Below are 25233 nucleotides of genomic sequence, written 5' to 3' on the forward strand. Positions count from 1 at the left end.
ATTATAATTGGTCCAGCTAATTTTCTCATTACTTTTTACAAGGTTTATGATGCCTTGTTGTGTAATTTCTAGGTCTAGTGGCATTTTGCCACTTATTGTTTGTAATGCATTTGTTGCGGTGGTACGGCACGCCTTGGTAAGTGTCAGCAGAATTATTCTTTGCGCGGCGTTCAAGTTTCTAAGGTTGTGCGTGTGGGACGACTTGTCTGAAGTTTAGCCTAATATCTATAGTAATTCCCAAGTATCGTTCAGGCTATTGTTGTCAACTTTAATGATCGGTTGCCTCCCTTCATTAAATTTGCCCTTTATCATCATTGCGACAGTTTTTCCACTGCTGACTCTCACTTTATGCGTCACGCACCAGTCCTCAACGCATTTAAGAGCCATAATACCAGTTCTCTCCAGATCATTTCTGGAGTTTCCTTCAATTATTAACGCCAAGTCATCTGCGTATGCAACGGGCTCTACAGTTTCTCCTAGCTGAGCTAGACCGTCTAGAAGAACGTCCATGCAGAAGTTCCATGCAACAGGACCAATTATTGATCCTTGTGGACATCCCTTCTGCATGCTTCTTCCAACCTTCTTTGTGTTGCCTCTTACATAGGCGCTTCGCCTTTTAAAGTAGTCCTTGACTATATTTACCATGTGGCTGCTGCAGTTTGCCTGCGTCAGCCTATGTGTGATGGCGGGCCACCACAGGTTATCAAAGGCACCTTCAATATCCACAAATATAGCAAGTACATACTTCATATTCGTTGCCATGCATTTTCTAAACGTTAGCAGTGCGTCTTCCGTGGAGACGCCTGCCTTAAAGTCAAATTGTCGTGCATTGCACATGTTCATTTCTGTATAATTTGTCTTAATACGCTCTACGAGTATTTTCTCGTAGATCTTTCCCATCACTGGCAGAAGGGCAATTGGACGGTATGATTTGGCAAGCCTTCTGTTTTTGCTCCCTCGTTTGGGAATTAGACATAGGTTTGCCTGTTTCCAATCGGTAGGAAAACTGCCATCTTCGAAGCATTTATTTAGTGTACTAAGGATTGCTTGTTTGTTATGACTCCATAATTTTTTAATTATTTCGCCAGTGAAGCCGTCTTCTCCTGGGGCTTTTTTATCTTTTAGTTTTAGTAATGCCCGTTCTACATCGACAGAGTCGATGATTGGTTCGAGGTTCTGGTTTCGATATTGGCGTATATTTTCTCTAATTTTAATATGATCAGCGTTCTCTTGCTGATCGTCTGTAGGCAGGCACTTTTTAAGAAGGACGTTTACAGTTTCTTTCCATGTTTCACTGAAGTTCCCGGAAGGGAGTTCTAGTGAGCATAGAGAAGCCTTCTTGTTTATTTTATCGCATACAATTTTGTATACTATACTCCAGGGATCTTCGTTACCAACGCTTGTCACAAAGTCTCTCCATGAGGTTGTTTTACGTTCTCTAATTTCTCTGACATAGTTATTTCTTGCTCTTTTGTATGCCTGCATTTTGATTGGTACGTCATCAAGACATAGTCTCTTGGCCCGCAAGAGACACTTTTTGGTTCTATTAGTTTCCCGCCTTAGACAAGTCAGCTCCTCCAACCACCATGGCATGACCTTGCTTCCGGCTTTCCTTTTGGGCATGGATTTGTCACAGATTGCTTTTAGCTTTCTGTTAAATATCTTAATAGCCCTATTTGGGTCTAACCTCTGCAGAGACTCCAGACTTTGTTGGTCGAATTCCCTCTCCACCAGTTCCCCGAACCTGTCCTACTTAGCCTTTCTTGTGTTATAGCCTGTTTGGTTCTTTATTTGTCTTGTGACTGATGCTTCAAGCACTACTTCAAATGTTAAAAGGCTGTGATCACTGGTGGTCGCTATATCACTCACATTCCAGTTGATCACTTTTGAAGACATATTCGGGGTTGTAAGTGTTACGTCTATATTTGTGTCCCCAGCTTCACTTTGGTATGTGTAGTTGTGACTAGGCTCATTCAAAACAACTAGGTTATTAGAGGCGATCCACTCCTCTAGTTCCTTACCTCTGCTATCCAGAGTTTTCGAAAACCACAGACCAGATTTTGCATTTGCGTCTGTCGTGAGTATGATGCGGCGGCCGGCCAGGTTCCTGAGGATTCTGTCCAGCTTTCGCAGGAAGATACTTATGTCGACTGAGAACTGCATGTAGCAGTTTACGAGATACAAGCTTTCTTTACAAGTACATATCTCTACGCACATTATATGATCACATTCCAGCTCTGACCTTTGAAAGATATCATATTCTCCGTCTCTTATTACGATTGCAACCCAAGGATTGGTCGTTTCCGGTTGTAGTACTCTCAGTCCTGCTGAGGTGTACCCTTTTATCATGCCCGTTATTGAGTAAGGTTCTTGAATACAGAGTATGTCAAGTCCTAACTGATGAAAAATAAGTTCTAGGTTGGCTGCTGCGGATTTAGACCTTTGTGCGTTAACTTGGGCTGCTTTTAGTCCCATGAAATTTTATTTTTGTAAATTTGAAGCTGTTTCTCGTACTCAGGACATAACTTCCAAGTCACCTTGTGGCCTGTCTCCTTGCGTTTATTTCTTACGCAGTTTACGCATTTTGCGTCTTGATCTTTGGAGCATTCAGGCTTAATGTATATGAATTCGCTTTTTGGTTGCTGTTGCACTGTTTGCGTTGGGACTTTATTGGGTGCTCTAGATGCCACATTTGCATATGACTTGTTTGTGGTTCTCTCTTTATATTTGGTCTCTGTTTTTCCGCGCTCTAAAATTTCTTTTTGAAGCATAAGCTCCAAATTAGACCATTTTTCAAGGATGAACTTAATTGCGCCTTTGGACACTTTATTTGAGTCGTTAAAAAGAAAACTTTTAAGTTGTTTTCTTTCAATTTTAACCTGCAGCGACACTAGCTCTCCTACTATTGAAAAATAGTAGTGAAGAGCTACACTAGCCTCCACACTATTAGGGACCCTAATGTGTGGACCCCCTCCACACATTAGGGTCCCTAATAGTGTGGAGGCTAGTGTAGCTCTTTACTACTATTTTTCAATAGTAGGAGAGCTAGTGTCGCTGCAATACCCCCCTGGCGAGTCAATAAAATTGTATTAATTTTACGGCTACCAGGTATATAACCAAAGCAGCTACCGTCCTCGCTCTCTTTTCTCTTCTACTAGTCGAGCAGGCAACACCTAGGAAAACTACGGAGTCCAACCGAGGAATACCAAGAATACCGGAATTCAACCAAGAAGATTTTGTAAATTATTATAATTTTGTAATAAACTTTATTTTTCATTTATAGTGTCTTGATTTTTATATGTGGGACCACCCCACATAATTGGTGACCCCGACGCTGAATTGGAACACATAATTGGTGTGAGCTGAATTACTATAGAGCACTATCCGTACAGAAGACAATAAAAAACAATGAATGAAGACATGCAGGACACTAAAGGGGAACTGGATGCAATCTCACGCACTCCGCATCTACCGCCATTTCTGAGTGAGAAACCGACATTGTGGTTCACAATAGCAGAAGCAATATTTTCTCGATGCCGCATCATCAATGACCTGGCTAAATATGAATTTGTAATATCTCACCTAGATTGCAAATATTTACTCCAGATAGAGGACGTTATAAACTCTCCGCCTGCAGAGAATAAATACATAAAACTAAAGGAGGAATTAATCAAAAGGCTATCAATTTCCGAACGGCAAAGGATAAGACAATTACTTTTGCAAGAAGAACTTGGTGATCGAAGTCCTTCTCAGTTCCTACGTCACCTTCGTTCATTGGTCGGAACAACTACAGTCGACAATTCACTCCTACGAGAAATCTGGATTCAACGACTACCGGTCCAGTCTCAACAAATATTGCAAACCCAGATCAATGGAGACCTAGAAGAACTTGCATCGCTCGCCGACAAAATATGTGAGATTGCACAACCGCAGTAGTCGCAGCAACTAGTAACAACCAACAGCAAGACATCATACAAAAACTAATTGATAAAAATGATCAACTAACACAGCGTGTGGAAGATCTTGCAGAGAAATTAGCCAAGTTCCCCTATCGTAGCAGACTCGACCTATCAGCAAATAGAAACCGTAGCCCATTTCGCCAAGACAGGTCTAACCACTTCTTCAGAGAAATTAGCCAAGTTCACCTATCGTAGCAGACTCGACCTATCAGCAAATAGAAACCGTAGCCCATTTCGACAAGACAGGTCTAACCACTTCTTCAGGCCGAGAAGTACTTCTAGATCGCGCAACCGTAATACATTCTGTTGGTACCACGCCAAATTCGGAAAGAAGGCAAGAAAATGCGAGAGTCATTGTACGTTCAGAGAGGAAAACTCCAACGGCAAGGAGTGATGGCGACCTATCCTTGTTCTTCATCAAGCCGTCGCCTCTTCATAAGTGATCGCAGAACTAAGGTACAGTTTTTGGTCGACACAGGTTCAGACGTTTGCGTGTATCCAAGGCGCTTAACTGCTAAACCTAATCCACAACTAAACTATACTTTGTCTGCAGCCAATGGAACCAACATACGCACGTACGGAGATATTATTTTACAATTAGATTTTGGACTAAGAAGAAATTTTACTTGGAGATTCATCGTAGCAGACGTAACAATGCCTATACTTGGAGCAGACTTTTTGGCGTACTACAATATCATTATTGATATAAAGAATTCTCGTCTACATGACAACCTGACATCACTGTCATCTCCAGGATGTGTCACATTCTCTCGGATACAAAGTGTCAAGTCTATATTTGGAGATAGTGCATACAATAAATTATTAGCTGATTTTCCATCCATCACCAGACCATCAGGCTTGTGTCAAGAAAGCAAACACAAAACATTTCATTATATCAGAACCACTCCAGGACCTCCAGTTTCTTCTAGACCACGGCGCCTCAAGCCTGAATTACTTCGCGTAGCCAAAGAAGAATTTAAGAATATGGTAGAATTAGGCATTGCAAGATCCTCCGATAGTTCTTGGTCTTCACCTCTACATCTGACACAGAAAAAGGATTCGACGTGGCGTCCATGCGGAGATTATCGGCTACTCAACTCACGCACAATTCCAGACAAATATCCCGTTCGTCATATTGCGGACTACGCCCATAATTTAGCAAAATGTACTATATTTTCAGTGATTGACTTAGTGAAAGCCTTTCAGCAAATTCCAGTCCATCCTGATGATATTGCAAAAACAGCAATAATAACACCATTTGGGCTGTTTGAGTTCCCGTATATGACTTTTGGACTGAGGAACGCAGCACAAACATTTCAGCGATTTATAGATGAGGTTACACATGGTCTGGATTTTTGTTACGCATACCTAGATGATATTCTTATATCATCTACATCGTTAGAAGAACACCAAGATCATCTCCGCCAATTATTTCAACGCCTGAAAGACCACGGCGTTGTCATAAATCCAGCGAAATGCGTATTAGGTGCACCCAAAGTTACATTTCTTGGTTATGAAATTTCTAAAGATGGAACTTTGCCACCACAAGACCGTATCAACGATCTCCAAGAATATCCGCTACCGGCAACCTACTCAAAGCTGCGACGCTTCATAGGAATGATTAATTATTATCGAAGGTTTATTCCTCACATAGCTGAATTTCTTGCTCCGCTACACAAGTTGCTCTCAGGATCTACCAAATCTGGATCACAACCAATTTCTTGGACCCCACAGCTTCAAGATAACTTTGAGACTTGTAAGAAAGAATTGGCTAAAGCAACATTACTGGCACACCCTGTTCCAAATGCTCAAACAGCATTATTTAGCGATGTATCCAACCATTCTATCGGTGCAGTATTACAGCAGTACGTCAATGGCACTTGGCAACCTTTGGGCTCCTTTTCAAAAAAACTATCTGAGAAACAACAACTATGGCCAGCATATTATCGAGAACTTTTGGCTGGATACGAAGCAGTGCAACATTTTCGAAGCTTACTGGAAGGCAGACATTTCATTTGGTTTACTGACCACAAACCTTTAATTCACGCCTTTTCCCAGCGAAAAGACAAGCTGCCGCCAATACAATTAAATCAATTAAGTTTTCTGTCGCAGTTTACAACAGATGTTCGCTATGTTAGTGGACAACAAAACATTGTAGCCGACGCTTTCTCAAGAGCAGAAGCCATAACATCGCCTTTGGATCACTCCGTTATTGCTAAATCGCAAGACGAAGATGAAGAATTGGTAACGCTCTTAAAATCAGATACTGCTCTCAACCTGAAACGCATCGCTATTCCAGGAACCAAAGAACAATTATATTGCGACATTTCTCAAAATCGATTACGTCCTTATGTTTCTGCTGAACATAGACGACATATTTTTAATACTCTGCACAATCTATCTCATCCAGGTATAAAAACCACAACTAAACTCATCACGGATAGATTTGTTTGGCCTGGCATTCGCAAGGATTGTAGAACCTGGGCTCGAAGCTGCATCTCATGTCAACGCTCCAAAATTGGTCGGCATATAGTCACACCACTTGGAGAGTTCAAAGTGCCACCCGCCAGATTTCTGCATGTTCACATTGACATTGTCGGACCACTTCCACAATAAAAAGGCTTCAAATACCTATTCACCGCTATAGACCGTTACACACGCTGGCTTGAAGTTTTTCCTCTATCAGATATTACCGCAGAAAGTGTAACCTGGGCTTTCTTGTATTCTTGGATTTCACGCTTTGGTGTTCCTTCTCAAGTAACTAGCGACCAAGGACGGCAATTCTGTTCAGCTGTTTTTCAAGGAGTAACCAAACTACTAGGAATTTCCCACATTCCTACTACAGCATATCACCCGCAATCGAATGGATTGATTGAAAATGCTCACAGGCCACTGAAAACAGCCCTCATGTGCCATGCAGACCCGTCATGGATGGATTCTCTACCAATTATTTTATTAGGAATTCGAGCTTCTGTTAAAGAAGACATTAAAAGCAGCAGCGCCGAATTAGTATATGGAGAGCCGCTTCGTCTACCTGGCGAATTTTTAATCAGCACACGCAAGGAGATACCAACAAGCGATTTCTTGAGAAATCTACATCGACATTTCGAAACAATACATCCAACTCCTACATCTGCACATGGATCGAAAAAGACTTTTGTACATAAAGAACTAAGTAATGCAAAATTTGTATTCCTTAGGGAAGACGCTCTGCGACCAGCGCTTTCTTGTCCATACAGAGGTCCGTATGAAGTCATAGATCGAAACTCCAAAACATTGAAAATTAAAATTGGAGAACGCAATGTGGGAGTATCCATCAATCGTGTCAAGCCCGCTTTCACCACAGAAGACGACCAAAGTACGAGTCCAACTCCATCCAGCGCTACACAACATACCTCCAATCAATATAGAACACGGTTTGGACGGGTAGTTCGTCCTCGCATCCAATAAAATTAATACAATTTTATTGACTCGCCAGGGGGGTATTGCAGCGACACTAGCTCTCCTACTATTGAAAAATAGTAGTAAAGAGCTACACTAGCCTCCACACTATTAGGGACCCTAATGTGTGGAGGGGGTCAGGCTACCAGGTATATAACCAAAGCAGCTACCGTCCTCGCTCTCTTTTCTCTTCTACTGGTCGAGCAGGCAACACCTAGGAAAACTACGGAGTCCAATCGAGGAATACCAAGAATACCGGAATTCAACCAAGAAGATTTTGTAAATTATTATAATTTTGTAATAAACTTTATTTTTCATTTATAGTGTCTTGATTTTTATATGTGGGACCACCCCACAAACCTTATTCAAACTATCCGCAGATAGATTGGTTGTGCTCTCTTTAGGGATTGTAACCCCCTTCTCTACCACTTTCTCTTTAGGGGTTGTATTCCCCTTTTCCACCACTTTCTCTTTAGGGGTTGCATCCCCTTTTTTAGCCACTTTCTCTATAGGGGTTGTATCCCCCTTCTCCAGCACTTTCTCTCGGGTTTTGGCTTCTGCCTTTTCCACGACTTTCTCTTTAGGGGTTGCATCCCCTTTTTTAGCCACTTTCTCTTTAGGAGTTGTATCCCCCTTCTCCAGCACTTTCTCTTGGGTTTTGGCTTCTGCCTTTTGGGCAGCGCCCGTTTTGGACAACGAGTTGTCCGTTTTAATTTTTGATTTTTGGGTGCTCATCATTGTTCCCACGAGTATAGGAGATTAGCAGTCGACCCAGGTAGCGCTCCCAGTGCCTGGGCAAGCCAAGGTGTCGGCTGGTGCCTAGATAGATAGGGACAGTGGGAATCTCGTTAATCCATTCATGCGCGTCACTAGTTAGATGACGAGGCATTTGGCTATTTTTTTTTTTTTTTTTTTTTTGGCTAGGAGGGGAATACATTTATGTACAATGGTCGCCAGGTTGACCAATAGTGTGGGACTCGGCCCGAAGGCAATACCCACTAAACCTAACTCCTAGTATTGTGCCTGGGGGATGTTGAGCGCAGGCAGCACGCGTGCAATCCAGGTGGTCATCCGATTCCTTGTGGCTCGTGTCTTGTAGTCGTTGTTTTTGACCATTTCGCAAATCCGTTTAGTCCTCCGATTATCGCTCTAGTAGAGATTACCTTCAATTCATTCTTATTTAATATCTTCTCCGACACTAGAAAATTAACCGATTCCTCGTGCCAGACACCCCTGATGTTAAGGGTAATCGTGTTGTAAACCACTGTTGACACATTGTATTTCAGTTTCACTACGTCCTCCAGATTTTTATAATGTTCGATCTTCCGTCTGTGGGCTCCGGCCATATTAGTAGAGCTTCCTACAATTTGGGCGTCCAGTACAATTGATTTCTGACCCTGTGACGCGATCAAATCCGGTTTCCGAGTGCCTTCAGGTGTTTTGAAGGTAGGCTCCCAATCAACACGAGAGTGTGATTTCTACAACGCTCGTTTGACGTAGTTACAGACTGCATTGTGTCGTTCTATACGTTGACGATGGCTACGGTGACAAGTTTGTAGGACGTGGTCTAGCGTCTCTGGAGCATTACAACCCTACAGTTCCTGTCCTCAGTTCTACCTCTAGTTGTTCGGGATCTCGTAGGCATTGCATTAATTCTGAATTTAATGCAATTCACGTAATCTTTCCCTGTCAGGAACTTGTTGCCTTCAGTCACCCACCGGTGTTGTGATGGTACTTTGGATGATTTTATCAATGGGGATCCGTCCACTGACTTGTGCAGTAGCCGAGCCCATCGTTCATCCAGTTGCTCCTGAGAGACAACGACGATGTTATTCTCCATTAGTTTCTTGTCACACTTTTCAATCTCCAGTTGGTGGAAGCTGGATTCACCCCAGTTCAACTTCATCAGTCTATTTTTCCTCCTAAGAGGAACTAACTACCTTAATGATGGGAAAGATAGGCCCCCATCTTTACTATTTTCATAAAAATATGAATTAGTAATATCATTAGGTAGTCGCAGCCATGAACGAACTGCCTTCCTGACTGCACCATCGAGCGACTTCAGAAACCCTAATTTGGCATTACCTAATGTTAATTGATGCATTAACTTAGGAATGCCAATGGTTCTTAGCGCAAATAACCGTTGTTGTGGTTTTAATGGTGCTTTGGTTATTTTTTCAATAGTTGACTGGAGTTTCGCTTTAAGATCACCGATATTGGCACCCTCGGGAGTGAATTCCACCCCCAAGTAAGTCCAGCCGTCGACCCTTGACTTTGCAGGTAGTGTTTGCGTCCCACATTTGAAGATAATATCCTTATCGACAAATGACTTCTTCACGTGCGGCACGTTCTTAATCGCTACAGTAAAGGACTTGTTGGTGTTAATCCTCAGGCCACAACTTGCGAGAAAATTCTCAGCATGACTGAGTAATGTCTGCAATCCTTTTACTGACGCTGCCACTAAAACCAAATTGTCAGCAAAAGCCAGAACATTATAAGTCATGCCTTCAATCTTTACCCCGATCTCAGGTGGGGTGGTCTCAATCATTCTATTAATAACTAGATTAAACAGGATGGGCGACAAAGGATCTCCTTGCTTGACTCCGCACCTCGGACTAATGGGATCCGAGGTCCAGCGCCCTGACCGAAGTCTTGTCCACCCATGTTTATACAGTTCCTTAACGTAAAGAGTGAAGGGTTGTGGTAAGTTGTAGTATTGTAGTGTGTTAATCAACGCAGCATGTGATATTGAGTCAAAGGCCTTGGCGACATCTATCGAAGCTAAAAACACAGGCTTGTTGTTGTGCCTATGGTGCCGTAAAAGGTGATCTAGCGCTAATGTGTTATGTGCGCATCCGTCAACTGGCTGGAACGCCTTTTGTCGACTATCAATCTGAACCTCACTAAGAAGACGCCTAGCCAGCACTTTATTAAATGTTCTGGTTAATACCGATGGGACAGTTATGGGTCTGTAATCACCAGGGTGTTCAGCGTTATCTTTCTTCGGAATCAAGGTTGTATATGATTCCATCATTCTATCCGGAATCCTTCCCATTAGCATTAACAGATTCAGCAAGTTAACCAGAATGTCGGTTGGCATAGACTTTAACAGTCTGGCTGATATACCATCCGGACCAGGGGCCGTGTTTCTGTCTGGAAGTGCACACCTAACTTCCTCAGTAGACACGGGTTTCCACAGGTTCGAGAGATCTTCGTTTCTCGCTGCTTGGACATCTGGTGATACATCGACTGAATCTGTTAATACATTCGACCAAAATTGCACCATTACATCAGGTGGTGGGGGGGGGGGTCGAGGTAGCTTTGCAGTCTAGTATATAAGAAATACATTTGCTTGGGTTCTTTCTCCAATGCGTTTGAGTCACTTTGTACTCGTGTCTGCGCTGCTGTCTCTTATTTAACCTTGGTGCTTTCCCCTTCTTGTTGTTCTTGGGGTTGGTCACTCTTTCATATGGGAAGGTGGATTCAAGATACTCGCTCACTTGCTTCCTTAATTCCTCTGGTGATAGTTCCGCAACTTTATGGCATATGTTAACCAATAGGGAACTGTTGAACTTGTCATCATCTCTACTCATTGCTATCCTGGGGCTTAGGATCGACTGACTCGTGTGCAACGGCTGTTCACACGAAACCCTTCTCCACGTCAGTCCTCCAGGGCCTCGCTGGAGTATTTGCTACTACCACCAAGATCTGCACCGATGGCGGCTCCAGGCAGGCTTACGCCCAAACCCTTCTGCGCACACCACCGCGACCCTCCTACTCACCAGGACGTCAAAACAAACTATTATGAACGTTTCTCATGCCCTGGCGGCCGAGTATAGGCACGACGCTTCAGCGCCATCCATTTTCAGGGCTAGTTGCTTCGGCAGGTGAGTTGTTACACACTCCTTAGTGGATTCCAACTTCCATGGCCACCGTCCTGCTGTCTTAAGCAACCAACGCCTTTCATGATATCCCATTAGCGTCGTTTAGGCGCCTTAACTCGGCGTTTGGTTCATCCTACAGCGCCAGTTCTGCTTACCAAAAATGACCCACTAGGCACTCTGATCCAAATCTCTGGCTTCACTATTCAAGCAAGCCAGAGATCTCATCCATTTAAAGTTTGAGAATAGGTTGAGCTCGTTTCGGCCCCAAGGCCTCTAATCATTTGCTTTAGCGGATGAGACTCGCTCATCGAATGCCAGCTATCCTGAGGGAAACTTCGGAGGGAACCAGCTACTAGATGGTTCGATTAGTCTTTCGCCCCTATACCCAGTTCCGACGATCGATTTGCACGTCAGAATCGCTACGGTCCTCCATCAGGGTTTTCCCTGACTTCGACCTGACCGGGCATAATTCACCATCTTTCGGGTCCTAGCGTGTACGCTCTGAGTGCGTTTCTTCTCGCAATGAGAGTGAGACGCCTCGGGATTGCAAGCACGCATCCGTAGATGCGGTCCATCATCCCACAGTTTACTTAAGCAAACCTTTACGTTCATTGCGCCTTTAGGTTTTGTATTTCCCAATGACTCGCGCACATGCTAGACTCCTTGGTCCGTGTTTCAAGACGGGTCCTGAAAGTACCCAAAGCAATAGCATCGCTGACCGGTAATAGAGTCCGTTCGCAAACACGGTAGCTAACAGCTCGAGGCGGCATCGATGCCGGACCAGGTCCGACGGCCAATAACCGTCCGTGCTTGCAACCGGCCGAACGCTTAAAAGCGACCCTATACCATATCATTTATACCGTCTGGCAGTCGGCCGGAGCACGCGGGGTCTGGCGCGAATAAATTTGTGACAGACTACCGCCGCGGTCGTAGATCGACACCAAACGGGTCGCGACTGACAGAGAAGTGCATGCCAACGCCGTCTGACACATAAACCGACGGCGTATCGCGGGACGAATCCCGGTCAATCGCACGCCACTAAATGGAAGACAACGATAACATTGAATCTCTCCTTTCGATCTTTCGGGTTTCTCAGGTTTACCCCTGAACGGTTTCACGTACTCTTGAACTCTCTCTTCAAAGGCCTGGCACCCTCTATGGGTAAATGGCCCCATTCAAGATGGACTTGAACTCGCCGCAACGCACCGAGATAATCGGATCCTCCCTAACACTACATTTCCCAGCGTCTGTCTCCGGCCGCGGGATTTAGTGCTGGGCTCTTCCCTGTTCGCTCGCCGCTACTAAGGAAATCCTAGTTAGTTTCTTTTCCACCGCTTAGTAATATGCTTAAATTCAGCGGGTAATCTCATCTGCTCTGAGGTCGTATTATGATTATGATGTGCTTGCAAACGTTAGTAAGCAAGCGCACACAAAATCGACGAGGAACCTTTGAATCGTCCAAATTTGCCGGAACAAAACCGCATTTCGAAGAGTTCGGGTTTCCGGTTATCGGGAGTGTCGCAAGGATATAAAATCTCTAGGACACACAACCCGCCGTAATCCCACAGAACGTCAACGAACGGAAATGTCCGATGTTGCAAAATGGACTGGCTCACACGTTGAGTGAATTATTTAAGAGCACGCATATACGCGAAACTCCATCATTCGCCGGCAAGCCGTTTAAAGCAAGCGGCAGTCTGGTAATGTTATACGACTCTCAGCCAGAGGTGGTCCGGGAACAGTATCCGAGGACCGCAATGTGCGTTCGAAATGTCAATGTTCATGTATCCTGCAGTTCACATGTCGACGCGCAATTAGCTGCGTTCTTCATCGACCCACGAGCCGAATGATCTACCGTTCAGGGTGATTTTATATATATTTAAACATGTTTCGATCGTGATTCCCTCGAAATCGTTTAAGATAATTCGGGCGATTCTGAAACTAGTATGATTATTATGGTTACAATTAGTACACCGTAAAGCTTTCGCGTTTCGGTCCGAGATACAAAATCTTGTTTCAAAATTGAAATATGAATATTTCACTGTGTGTGAGTTAGAAAAATCTGCTTTCGCTGATTTTTCATTTTCTTAAAACAACGCAATGAAGCGAATGTTCAAATTCGCACAATTTGAATAAAATGTGCAGAGTATATAGAATACTAACGCAAGCGTTTACTACAATCGACTTTAAAACACTAGACTTTCATCTAGCGCCCAAAGAATTGATTGAGCTATGCGTTTAAAGTATAATATTCAAAAAGAACGCCGTTTTCACAACGAACTTCATCATTCGCTCAGGCATCTGGCGATACCGAGCAGATATACATGGCAGTGCTCTCACACAATGCATAAGAGCGCTAAGCGGTTGTAAACCGCGTCACGCTGCTTTTGCACACTGCGCAATATTTTGCGACTAGCTCCGGTCAAACGTTATTGAAACGAATGATCATTGCCAGAAGCTTTTGCCCACAGTATATTATACTATGGGAGCGCACAACATTTAGTCTGCAACATTATATTGCGACATATAGCACACGTCTCTTTCACTTAATAGTAAATGTACGTTAATGATCCTTCCGCAGGTTCACCTACGGAAACCTTGTTACGACTTTTACTTCCTCTAAATAATCAAGTTTGGTTATCTTCCCAGCAACATCGGCAATGTCGAAACGCTGCCGCGCACCGGTCCGAAGACCTCAGGGACATAATCAACGCAAGCTTATGACTCGCGCTTACTAGGAATTCCTCGTTCATGGGGAAGAATTGCAAGCCCCAATCCCTAGCACGAAGAGGCTTCAACGGATTACCCGGACCTTTCGGCCAAGGAAAACCTGCTAATCTCTTCAGTGTAGCGTGCGTGCGGCCCAGAACATCTAAGAGCATCACAGACCTGTTATTGCTCAATTTCGTGCGACTAAATGTCGCCTGTCCCTCTAAGAAGATATATTTGTACGCCGGTAGTGAGAACCACAACGAACAACGACCGAAGCCGAAGCGGAGGGTCTTTGCGATACCAGAAAGTAAGTCTATTTAGCAGGCTAGAGTCTCGTTCGTTATCAGAATTAACCAGACAAATCACTCCACCAACTAAGAACGGCCATGCACCACCACCCACCGAATCAAGAAAGAGCTCTCAATCTGTCAATCCTTCCGGTGTCTGGACCTGGTGAGATTTCCCGTGTTGAGTCAAATTAAGCCGCAGGCTCCACTCCTTGTAGTGCCCTTCCGTCAATTCCTTTAAGTTTTAGCTTTGCAACCATACTTCCCCCGGAACCCAAAAGCTTTGGTTTCCCGGAAGCTGTCCGCCGAGTCATCGGAGGAACTTCGGCGGATCGCTAGCTGGCATCGTTTATGGTTAGAACTAGGGCGGTATCTGATCGCCTTCGAACCTCTAACCATCGTTCTTGATTGATGAAAACACATTTGGCAAATGCTTTCGCTTCTGTCCGTCTTGCGACGATCCAAGAATTTCACCTCTAACGTCGCAATACGAATGCCCCCAGTTGTCCCTATTAATCATTACCTCGGAATTCCAAAAACCAACAAAATAGAACCGAGGTCCTATTCCATTATTCCATGCACACAATATTCAGGCGAATGAGCCTGCTTTAAGCACTCTAATTTGTTCAAAGTAAGCGTACCGGCCCACCTCGACACTCGGTGAAGAGCACCTTGGTAGGATTTTGAGTTGGGCCGCCGTTTTACGGGCTAAGCCCACCGGTAGGACGTCCCATAGACATGCCTGTTGAACACCGCGAGCGGTGAACCGACAGTGTGAGACACAGATTCAACTACGAGCTTTTTAACCGCAACAACTTTAATATACGCTATTAGAGCTGGAATTACCGCGGCTGCTGGCACCAGACTGGCCCTCTAAAAGATCCTCGTTAAAGGATTTAAAGTGTACTCATTCCGATTACGGGACCTCGGATGAGTCCCGTATCGTTATTTTTCGTCACTACCTCCCCGTGCCGGGAGTGGGTAATTTGCGCGCCTGCTGCCTTCCTTGGATGTGGTAGCCGTTTCTCAGGTTCCCTCTCCGGAATCGAACCCTGATTCCCCGTTACCCGTAACAACCATGGTAGTCGCAGAAACTACCATCGACAGTTGATAAGGCAGACATTTGAAAGATTCGCCGGTACTAGACCGTGCGATCGGCGCAAAGTTATTCAGATTCACCAAGTCAAACGGTGAGCAAGGCAAGCCCGCCACCGATTGGTTTTGATCTAATAAAAGCATTCCTTTCATCTCTGGTCGAAACTCTATTTGCATGTATTAGCTCTAGAATTACCACAGTTATCCAAGTAATGTGGGTACGATCTAAGGAACCATAACTGATGTAATGAGCCATTCGCGGTTTTACCTTAATGTGGCTTGCACTGAGACATGCGTGGCTTAATCTTTGAGACAAGCATATACTACTGGCAGGGTCAACCAGGGTGCTATATATAATAGCATAGTGCGTAAATGTCCCTCGGCGTCACCCGAGAGACCACACTTTGTATAGAAAAGTTCGATGAATATTTCTAAACAACGAATTTTATTACATATATATATATATCTGAGTCGTACGATATTCCCTGGACATGACGAACAGTTTATATCGCGACTTTAAGTTTTATATATTCTGCGCTTACACAGAGGCTAGACCTTTAACAACCGTCGAAACGGCGGCCCGTACATGATATTTGCGGTCCGCAGACCCAGTTAATTTCAAACAGTCTCGTTAGCCTTCGTTAGATTGAAAACGTCGGGGCGAATTCATTATAAGAATTCATCGTTATAACAAACTTTTATTCTCGCTCGGAGAGTATTGAGTTGATTGCATTTATATATTTTATTTTCCGCATAAGAGTCTTTGCGTCAACGACACATGCCCGCGGATATGCTGTACAGTATGGTTGAACACTTATAAATAAGGTCCAGAACCCGTCCGTAAACCGACATCCGAACATATACGGCGTATATTATTCTAGACACGGTCTACGACAGTTTGACCTGCAGCGACGGGTCGCCTCGGGTTACCGTGCGAACCATCACCGCGATGGTCTGGACAGGCTATATGGCGGGTCGCAAGAAAATAAATTCTCTAGGACGCGCAACCACTTTAGCAATTTTAGAGCACGTTGTGATCCAAAAACAAACGTCCTCGCTTTAAAATTGAAATATGAATATTTCACTGTGTGTGAGATTCAAAAATCTGCTTTCTCTGATTTTTCATTTTCTTAAAACAACGCAATGAAGCCAATGTTCAAATTTGCACAATTTGAATAAAATGTGCAGAGTATATAGAATACTAACGCAAGCGTTTACTACAATCGACTTTAAAACACTAGACTTTCATCTAGCGCCCAAAGAATTGATTGAGCTATGCGTTTAAAGTATAATATTCAAAAAGAACGCCGTTTTCACAACGAACTTCGTCATTCGCTCAGGCATCTGGCGATACCGAGCAGATATACATGGCAGTGCTCTCACACAATGCATAAGAGCGCTAAGCGGTTGTAAACCGCGTCACGCTGCTTTTGCACACTGCGCAATATTTTGCGACTAGCTTCGGTCAAACGTTTCATATTTGCGGTCCGCAGACCCAAATAATTTCAACTCTCTCTGATCGAACGTTTAAAAACGAATGATCCTTCCACCAGTTATCTATAGCCGCAAACCAGCATCCGAATATATACGGGGTATATAATTCTAGATATGGCTCACAACATTATTAAAAGTTACGCTAGTATATCATTGACAGACTAAAAGTATCGAATATGATGTAAAAACTACACCGGGGAATGATGTCCGTACCCGCCTGAACAACATAGCGTACTTTAGCCTGAGCTTGCTCACATCGCACTCGACACGACCTATCCCCCTATATAAGGCGCGCGGCCACAGCGTAAGTATTCGACTGAGTCCCAAGCGACGTGATTTTGACCTGCGGCGAGGCGTCGCTCCGGGTTACGGTGTGAATCGTCAAGACAAAAGTCTGGGAAAATTTCGAACTGTGAACCCTTATGATAGAAAAATTTTTGTCGAAAATTTTGTTAGATGTTCAAACAGTTTTATATATATGGACAATATGAATTATAGTTAATTATTGACTTTTTAGGTGTTTTTTGGTTTTTTTTAAACTTTTGTATAAAATTATGTATTTATTGATTTTTATAGATCTCAATGAATATAAAACGAATTTATATATAGTTATATTATTTTTTATAATTATTTGTTTAAATTTTCTAATTTTACAAAAAATGTTCAAACCAGTTTTCCTCGATTTTCTCTTAAACCGTAAAAGATACGAAAAAACTTTATTCGTACGAAAGATGCAGAATAAAATAACGAATAAAATGGTATATGAATGGTTAAGTGTGTTCATATAATTTTCTCGAGATTTTCCGATTTTCCTGAAATTTTACGACGGCAACTCGCCTGTAGGCCACACCGTTCGGAATTCGAAGTTGCGATATATGGAAAAAAACTAAGAATTTTGAGACCTTTCTAATGATGTATAATACTTTATATGTTTTCTTTAGAGAAATATCGAATCGTGAGGAGTGTTGCTTCAACCTAGCCGCACTTTGCATTTTGACAAGTTAACAACTACACAAATTGCTCTATACTATCTAAACCGTAAGAGATACGAAAAAACTTTGTTCGTACGAAAGATGCAGAATAAAATTACGAATAAAATGATGTATAACTCAATATATGTCATAATATATTTTTCATGAGATTTTTAAATTTTTCCTTTAAATTACAAAATGTTTTAAATTTTTCGCTGGCTTTAAATTTATTTGCGGGTTATGCTTTTTTTTACAATATTGTTTCAAATGATGTAAAAAGTTAAATTAGCGAGGTGCCTCAAGACGCAAAAAATTGGCCCACCCTAATATATATATATATATATATATATATATATATATATATATATATATATGATGGTAGTTTTGTCGACGTTGATACATATTTGTAATATTTTTGCAGCCCAACCGTCGAATTAAAAAAGATTAAATAACAAAATTATTTATTCCATTAAACGTTTCGACGCTTGATGTGTGTCATCATTGAGTAATCAAACCAGGAAAAACAGGAAACATTAATTATGATGTTGATTGAACACTAAATTTGTGTAAAATAATAAAATGCTATTATATTAAAAAACGAGAAATAGGAGGAGCACATATTGCCCTCCTATATTTAATGTTATTGGTAGCATTGCATTGTGTGCACTCGATAATATATATATATATATATATATATATATATATATATATATAACACAGGCCAACAAAAAAAAGTTTTTTTTTGGTGCCTCAAATGTTAGAGCTGATTCTTATAGTATTTTTCGCGCTGATTTCAAATCTGCAAACCATTTTTTTGTATCAGCTCTAGTTTTTGAGATACACAGAAGTTGCCGAAACCAGGTCCATTCGAGGTCGTCACGAAAAAGAACTTTTCACAGTGTCCACTAATGTTCCAACTAAGGCCGAATGGGTCTTGTAAGTTTGTATGTACGAGTAGTCATATCTCATTAAAATAACATTCGGAATTGTATTACTCTTTTGTACTTTTGTTCCTTATATTAGGTGCGCAACTAAGTTCTCGATGTTTGTCAGTATATGGCTCTATCAGTAAGGGTTGGTCGATTTTGACAAATCCAAAACGTCTTGAAGCAAGCTTAGAGTAAGTAAACAAACTGCTGTGACACATTTCGTTTTTGCATTATATACTTCTGGTTAAGTGAATATGTCCAATTTTATGCCAAACAATCGTGATTTGCTAGGAGTGTTGATTTTTGTCTTTCATTCAAAAAAAAAAACGGGAACTCAAGTGCATTGAGACCTACGGAAATGTTGCTCTGAGCGAAACAACATGTCGTGAAGGGTTTTGTCGCTTCAAAAATGGTGATTTTGATGTTGACGACCACCCTCGTGAAAGAAGGCTAAAACCTTCAAAAACGCTAAATTGAAGGCCTTGTTCGAAGAGGATTCGTGCCAAACTCAAGAAGATCTTGCTTTAGAATTAGGAGTTACCCATCAAACCATTTCCAAGCTATAGCATGCGTCGGGGATGATTTAGAAGCAAGAAACTTCGGTTTCTTGTGAGTTGAAGCCAAGAGACGTCGAACGTCGTTTTTTCGCCTGTAAACAACTGCTCCAGCGGCGAGAAAAGAAGAGGTTTTTCATCACATCGTGACAGGTGATAAAAAATGAATACATTACAGCATTCCAAAGACGAGAAAATCTCGGTTTGGCCGAATATTTACTGCGAAGGTTATGCTCTACATATGGTGGAACCAGGTCGGTGTTATTTGTTATGAGCTGTTGAAACTGAGTGAAACCATCACTGGAGAACTGTATCGAACTCAATTGATGCATTTTTTTTATAATGAAGTTACATTTTCATCGAAAAAACAGCGAGAACTTAGTTGCGCACCTAATATCGTAAAATATATCATATATATCGTATCTTGAAAACTAAAGCTCATAGAAAAAAACCAATGTCATTTTTGAAATCAGCGCCCCAAATATACTTAAAAACAGCATTAAAATCGTTTGCACCATTTTCTTTGTTGACCTGTGTAATATATATATATATATATATATATATATATATATTTATTTATTTATATATATATATATATATATATATATATATTCGTATATATATATATATATATACGAGTATATTAATTTGGAAATATGAACAAACAACACTCTTTTTTGCACTAATTTATTAAATAATAATTTTCACAAACGTTTCGAGACTAGGTTTGTCTCATCATCAGTGTGTTATAATTTAAAATTTAAAATATGAAAACCGACAACGTTCGTCGATGTCCAAATTCTCTAACCACTTGAAAACCACTTGAAATTGAATAGTCACGCAATCAGATAGGAAAGGAAGGATTAGGGTTTAGTTGAAAAATAGATGTCGTTAGGAGAAAAAATATTCTATGAATGAGACGGTTTGTTTATAAAATTTGTTTTAAATTGTTATTAAAAAATGTATGTACATATATATATATATATATATATATATATATATATATACTCATATATACAAATGTATACCTAAAGTACAAAAACATCGCATATACAAATACCTATATACCCACAATATACACATACTGTTCTGTAATAACATGATTGTACGTATTTTTTAATAAAAATATAAATTTATTCTTCAATGTTAATTAAATATTCCAAGTCCAAGATCTTTACATGAACGCGGAAGCACGCCATTCCGGGATTTTGTCACGTCCAGTACATAATATATAGAGTCAAAATTATCATTGTAAATCAATGAGTCTTAAGAAAGAGTCTAGTCTAGTGAATCTTAAGAGAGAGTCTATTCAAGTGATGATGTCTTAAGAAAGTAGTCTTAGAATATCTTACAAGAAGATTATGTCTGTCGGAATTGGAATAAGAAGAAATAAATAAAGTGTATAGTACAACAAGTGAATTTTATATTGGATTATAAGCAAGAAGTCTATCTATTTCAGCTAATATCTTACTGAAAGAGCTCACTGTTCCGAAGAGACCTCTTTAATAAACCAGTAACTCAAACTTACTCCTACTGCTCAACCCAAGGCAATAGGAAAAGGTTGGACGGACTTATTACCCAATTGGATAAAGAACCTACTGTAGTTACCATTGATCTGGAGTGTGGATCTACCAACATTGAACCCCAACCCATACCTAGACCTACTAACAACTACTTATATCATTTCATGGTGTCAAGCGATGGATTTCCTTATAGTTTTTTTTTTTTATTATTAACTCTTTATTTACAACTGTCCAGTAAAGGACATTTAGTAAATTTAATGAATTTACAATAGTCCGCCGAGAAGGGACATTGTATACTACATTGTCATGTTGGAAAAAACAACTCAGTAGTTGTTTTTCCTTTCTATATAAAATTCACAATATTTTATTATTGAATAATTACTTATAAATAATGATTAAGTTATTTCTATTTTTTTTTCTCAGGAGAGTTGATGGCTTAGATCCAATGGCGCTTTTCTTTTCAATCTTCTTCGATAGTTCTCTGTTATCAATGAGTTTGCTAATGTATTTGGGTGATTGATTAGCTTGTTTCTATACTTCTGCGCTGTTTTTGTTATTACTTCATTTATGGTAGGTGTATTCGTGTCGGCATGAATCAACCAGTTGGGAATATATTTTGGAGCTCCTAAGGCAATTTTCAAAAATTTATTTTTAAATTTCTGTATAATTTCTATATTAGTCTTATGAGCGATGCCCCACAATTGTATACCATAACACCAAATTGGTTTGAATAAAGTTTTATATAAAAGTAGCTTATTGTATGAGCTTAGTTTGGATTTAGTTCCTAGTAACCAGTAAAGCTTTTTGGTTTTTATCTCAAGCTGTTTTTTTTTTTTTATATGAGTTCGCCAATCAAGTTTTCTATCGAGATATATACCGAGATATTTCACATGGTCTTCTTGAGGTACTTGAGTATTTCCTATTCTTACTGGTGGGCAGGTCTCTCTTCTAAGCGTAAATGTGACATGTACTGACTTTAAGCAATTCATTTCAAATCTCCAGGTTTTGTTCCATTTTTCTAATAGATTTAAATGGTTTTGGAGTAACTCAGATGCAGAACTGGAATCTATGTGGCTGGCTAGAATGCACGTATCATCAGCAAACGTAGCGATCAAAGTATTAGTTGTTATTGGTATGTCAGATGTGTATATTAGAAATAGAATTGGCCCCAAGACGCTTTCTTGTGGAACACCTGAAGAAACTGTCTTATTTGATGATTCAGTGTCTAAAATATTTACATAAAAACTCCTATTTGACAGATATGATCTTATTATTAAATATAGAGAGTACGTCAAATTAATTTTTAATTTATAGAATAGCCCAGTATGCCATACCTTATCAAATGCTATGTTGTAAGAATGCTGCTGAACAGTACTTTTTCTCTTCTAGTGATTTATTTATATAATGGACAATTCTATGAGTCTGTTCTATGGTCGAATGCAATTTTCTAAATCCAAATTGGTATTGGGGTATAACGTTTTTACTTTCTAATTCGCTTAAAATTTTTTTAAGCAACAGTTTCTCATAAATTTTTGAAAGAATAGAAAGTAAACTTATGGGTCTGTATGATTTCAGCATACATGGATCTTTCCCTTCTTTTTGAACGGCGATAATCCTGGCAGTTTTCCATACGTCCGGAAATATTCTCAATCTCGAAATTGAATTAAATAAGATAGTAATAAATCTTATTGTTTTAGGTGTAGACTCTTTTAACATCTTGCTTGTAATGAAGTCATTGCCAGGACATTTACCTGATTTGGAGTTTTTAATTATTTCCTTAACTTCTTAAACAGAAAATCGGATAGGTACAGTCTCTTCAGATACTTCAACGTTTGTTGATAAAAAGTCATGTATAAATTTTTCTTTATGACATGGTATTTGTGATGGAATTGGTTGGAAAACTTGCTCAAAATAATCTGCGAACGCATTTGCCTTTTCCTGACGATTCCTTGCCCAAGAATTGTCATCTTTTTTAATTGGTGAAGTATGTATAACAGCTCTTTTAAAGTTTTTGGTCATTCTCCATAGTGAATAATTAGTGTCACTAGTTGCTGTTAGATTATCTAGTTTTTCTTCCATGTTGGCATTGTTAATATCATGTAGACTCTTTTTTAATTCTTTACAAGCTTTGTTAAAGTTTGATCTGTCAGACGGGGATCTAGTAATTTGCCACTTATTCTGAGACGTCTTTTTATGGCTATTTTTTCTTTAATGTGAATTGGAATTTGTTTTGTAGAAGAACTATCAATCGTAGGAGTAGATTTTTGAGCTGCTAGTTGTATTGTGTTTATGAGAGATGCAATAGCCTCTTTTATATCATCACTGGATTTTAATGGAACATTACAATTTATATTATGATCAAGAATTTCTTTGAATTTGTCCCAATTACTAAATCTGGTTGTGAGAAATCTTGTAGTAAAGTGTCAGATTTGTGAATTGTGCTTAGTGAATTCTGGATCAAGTTTTCTTGGCACCCAGAGGCTGCAGAGTCATCCAAGTAAGCAGAGCATCCAGCAAGCAGCAAGACCAGGACTAGCAAGAGGAACTAAAGGCATTAAAGGTGGCAGCTTTACCGAGATAAACTACGCAGACAGAACTACGCAAATCGACGCAGACTTCTTGACTAAGGCTCACTCCCCAAGTCAGAAAAACCAATCCTTCTTTTGGCATAAACTACACATCCAGATCAGAACATCATAGTCGTCAATTTTTTCTTAAAGATTTTATTTGTCAATTAGAATATAAATAATAATATTTTGTCGATTTGAATATTTTTTTAAGTATTAGGATTTTGGTTGTACTTGGGTAACATTTACGTAACAATGGGCAGTTCGATTATAGTTTACACCACTATTATTTTGTTGATTTCACATATCCGTTAAGGTTAAGTTCAAGTGAATATTGTTAACTAAACACTTTTTAACAAAAACAATCACGAGCATTGTCAGGTCCGAATTTCATAACAGAAATATGTTTAGAAATATGACAAAGTAAAATAATTGTAAAGATTATTAGCAAAGTCATCGAATAATAATATAAAATACTCAGAAAGTAATATTGAGAAGTAAGTGACTTTAGTTAATGACTTTGAGTTTCCAATTTACTTCTATAAATCTTTTTATAACGCCACGATTTTTAATTAGGCTTTAAATGCCAATATCAGGGCAAAATGCCTAAGGGATTTAGTGTAGCCATTGTGCCACTTTTTAGGCGATAGTGCCAATCCTTCATTTCAGATAGCTTAATATTAAATTGTTCAATGAAACAATAGGTATCTGACAAATGAAAAAAAAATAATCAGGGTAGGAAAAACCCGAATGCTCGCAAGGTTAGTGAAAACCTCGAGATTTTAAATATATTTGACGTAATTTTGATGACTTATATGAGACTCACGCATCCGCTAGAACGAGTCAATAAAATCTTTCAAACAAATTCTATTTCGTTATTTTCATTTTTAGGACCAAAACACGCTCATCGATTATATCGATATTATTACATATTGCATGAGAATAAATTCCAACTATTAATGTTAAGTACAGAAATAATTTTAAAAATATTACATAAGAATGAAATTTTAATTTGTGATCGAATATTACATAAAATGAACTTTGAAGATTTGTGTGAAAATAATTGAACTTGAAAATGCAAATTTCAATAATAATTTATTTTAATAAACTGCCCACAATCCAAAATGTTACAGAAATAAAGGGGATAAATTCAAATTAATGTCAATAATAGCAATGTAACTACCCCCATAGAATAGAATTTCGAATTAAAAATTGCAAGAAAAAATGGAAAATAGAAATGTGCAATGTTTGAATTATTGATACAAAATGATTTCATTTTAAATTCAGTTCAATTTATTGGCGTTATATTGAACGTAAAATTTCCTTCTCTACAAGTTTAATAAATTTTATTTTCAAAATTAGTAAGCGATTGAGTAAATTTGTTTTCTATTATATTAATTGCGTAAATTAACGATAATATTTTTTTTTTTATTGAATTTTTTATAATTGTTCATACTGAATGTAATTTCAATTATTTGCATTAATAGTATAAGAAGCTTTATCATAATTCTATTTTGAAATTTGAGTAAAGAAATATCACGCAACATTCGGTTTCAAATTTTAACAAGACACGAAATACAAATTTGCTTATGATGTATTAGCTTCGCTAATTTTTATGAATCTTGATGTATTCTACAAAATTTGGTGAAGTATTAATTGGCGTCATATTTTTATTCAATTGAAATTCCATTAATTTTATATTTTAGCTTTGCTTTTTAAATAATTTCATCGTAATTCATTTTGTTTCATTTGACATACTAATATTTTCATAGTTGTATTTTTATTTTTATGGATAATAATTATGAATAACTATGAAT

The 25233-nt window shown here is 39.6% G+C and overlaps 1 protein-coding gene and 1 non-coding gene across 2 annotated transcripts; one reads left to right on the forward strand and one right to left on the reverse strand.

The window, feature by feature from the left end:
- The first annotated feature begins 3408 nt into the window (after window positions 1–3408).
- Window positions 3409–3936, forward strand: LOC113375680. The gene has a single exon (XM_026615616.1). It carries the CDS (start codon window positions 3409–3411, stop codon window positions 3934–3936), a length of 528 nt encoding a protein of 175 aa, XP_026471401.1.
- Window positions 3937–12995: 9059 nt separating this feature from the next.
- On the reverse strand, window positions 12996–13150 carry LOC113378880. Its single transcript, XR_003367236.1, has one exon. It is a non-coding gene; the product is annotated as a 5.8S ribosomal RNA (ribosomal RNA).
- Between the last annotated feature and the right edge of the window lie 12083 nt (window positions 13151–25233).

Source organism: Ctenocephalides felis, unplaced genomic scaffold (genome assembly GCF_003426905.1).
Source record: "Ctenocephalides felis isolate EL2017-DRISC unplaced genomic scaffold, ASM342690v1 CF-g0.4_SCAFFOLD_01886, whole genome shotgun sequence".
Taxonomy (NCBI): Eukaryota; Metazoa; Arthropoda; class Insecta; order Siphonaptera; family Pulicidae; genus Ctenocephalides; species Ctenocephalides felis.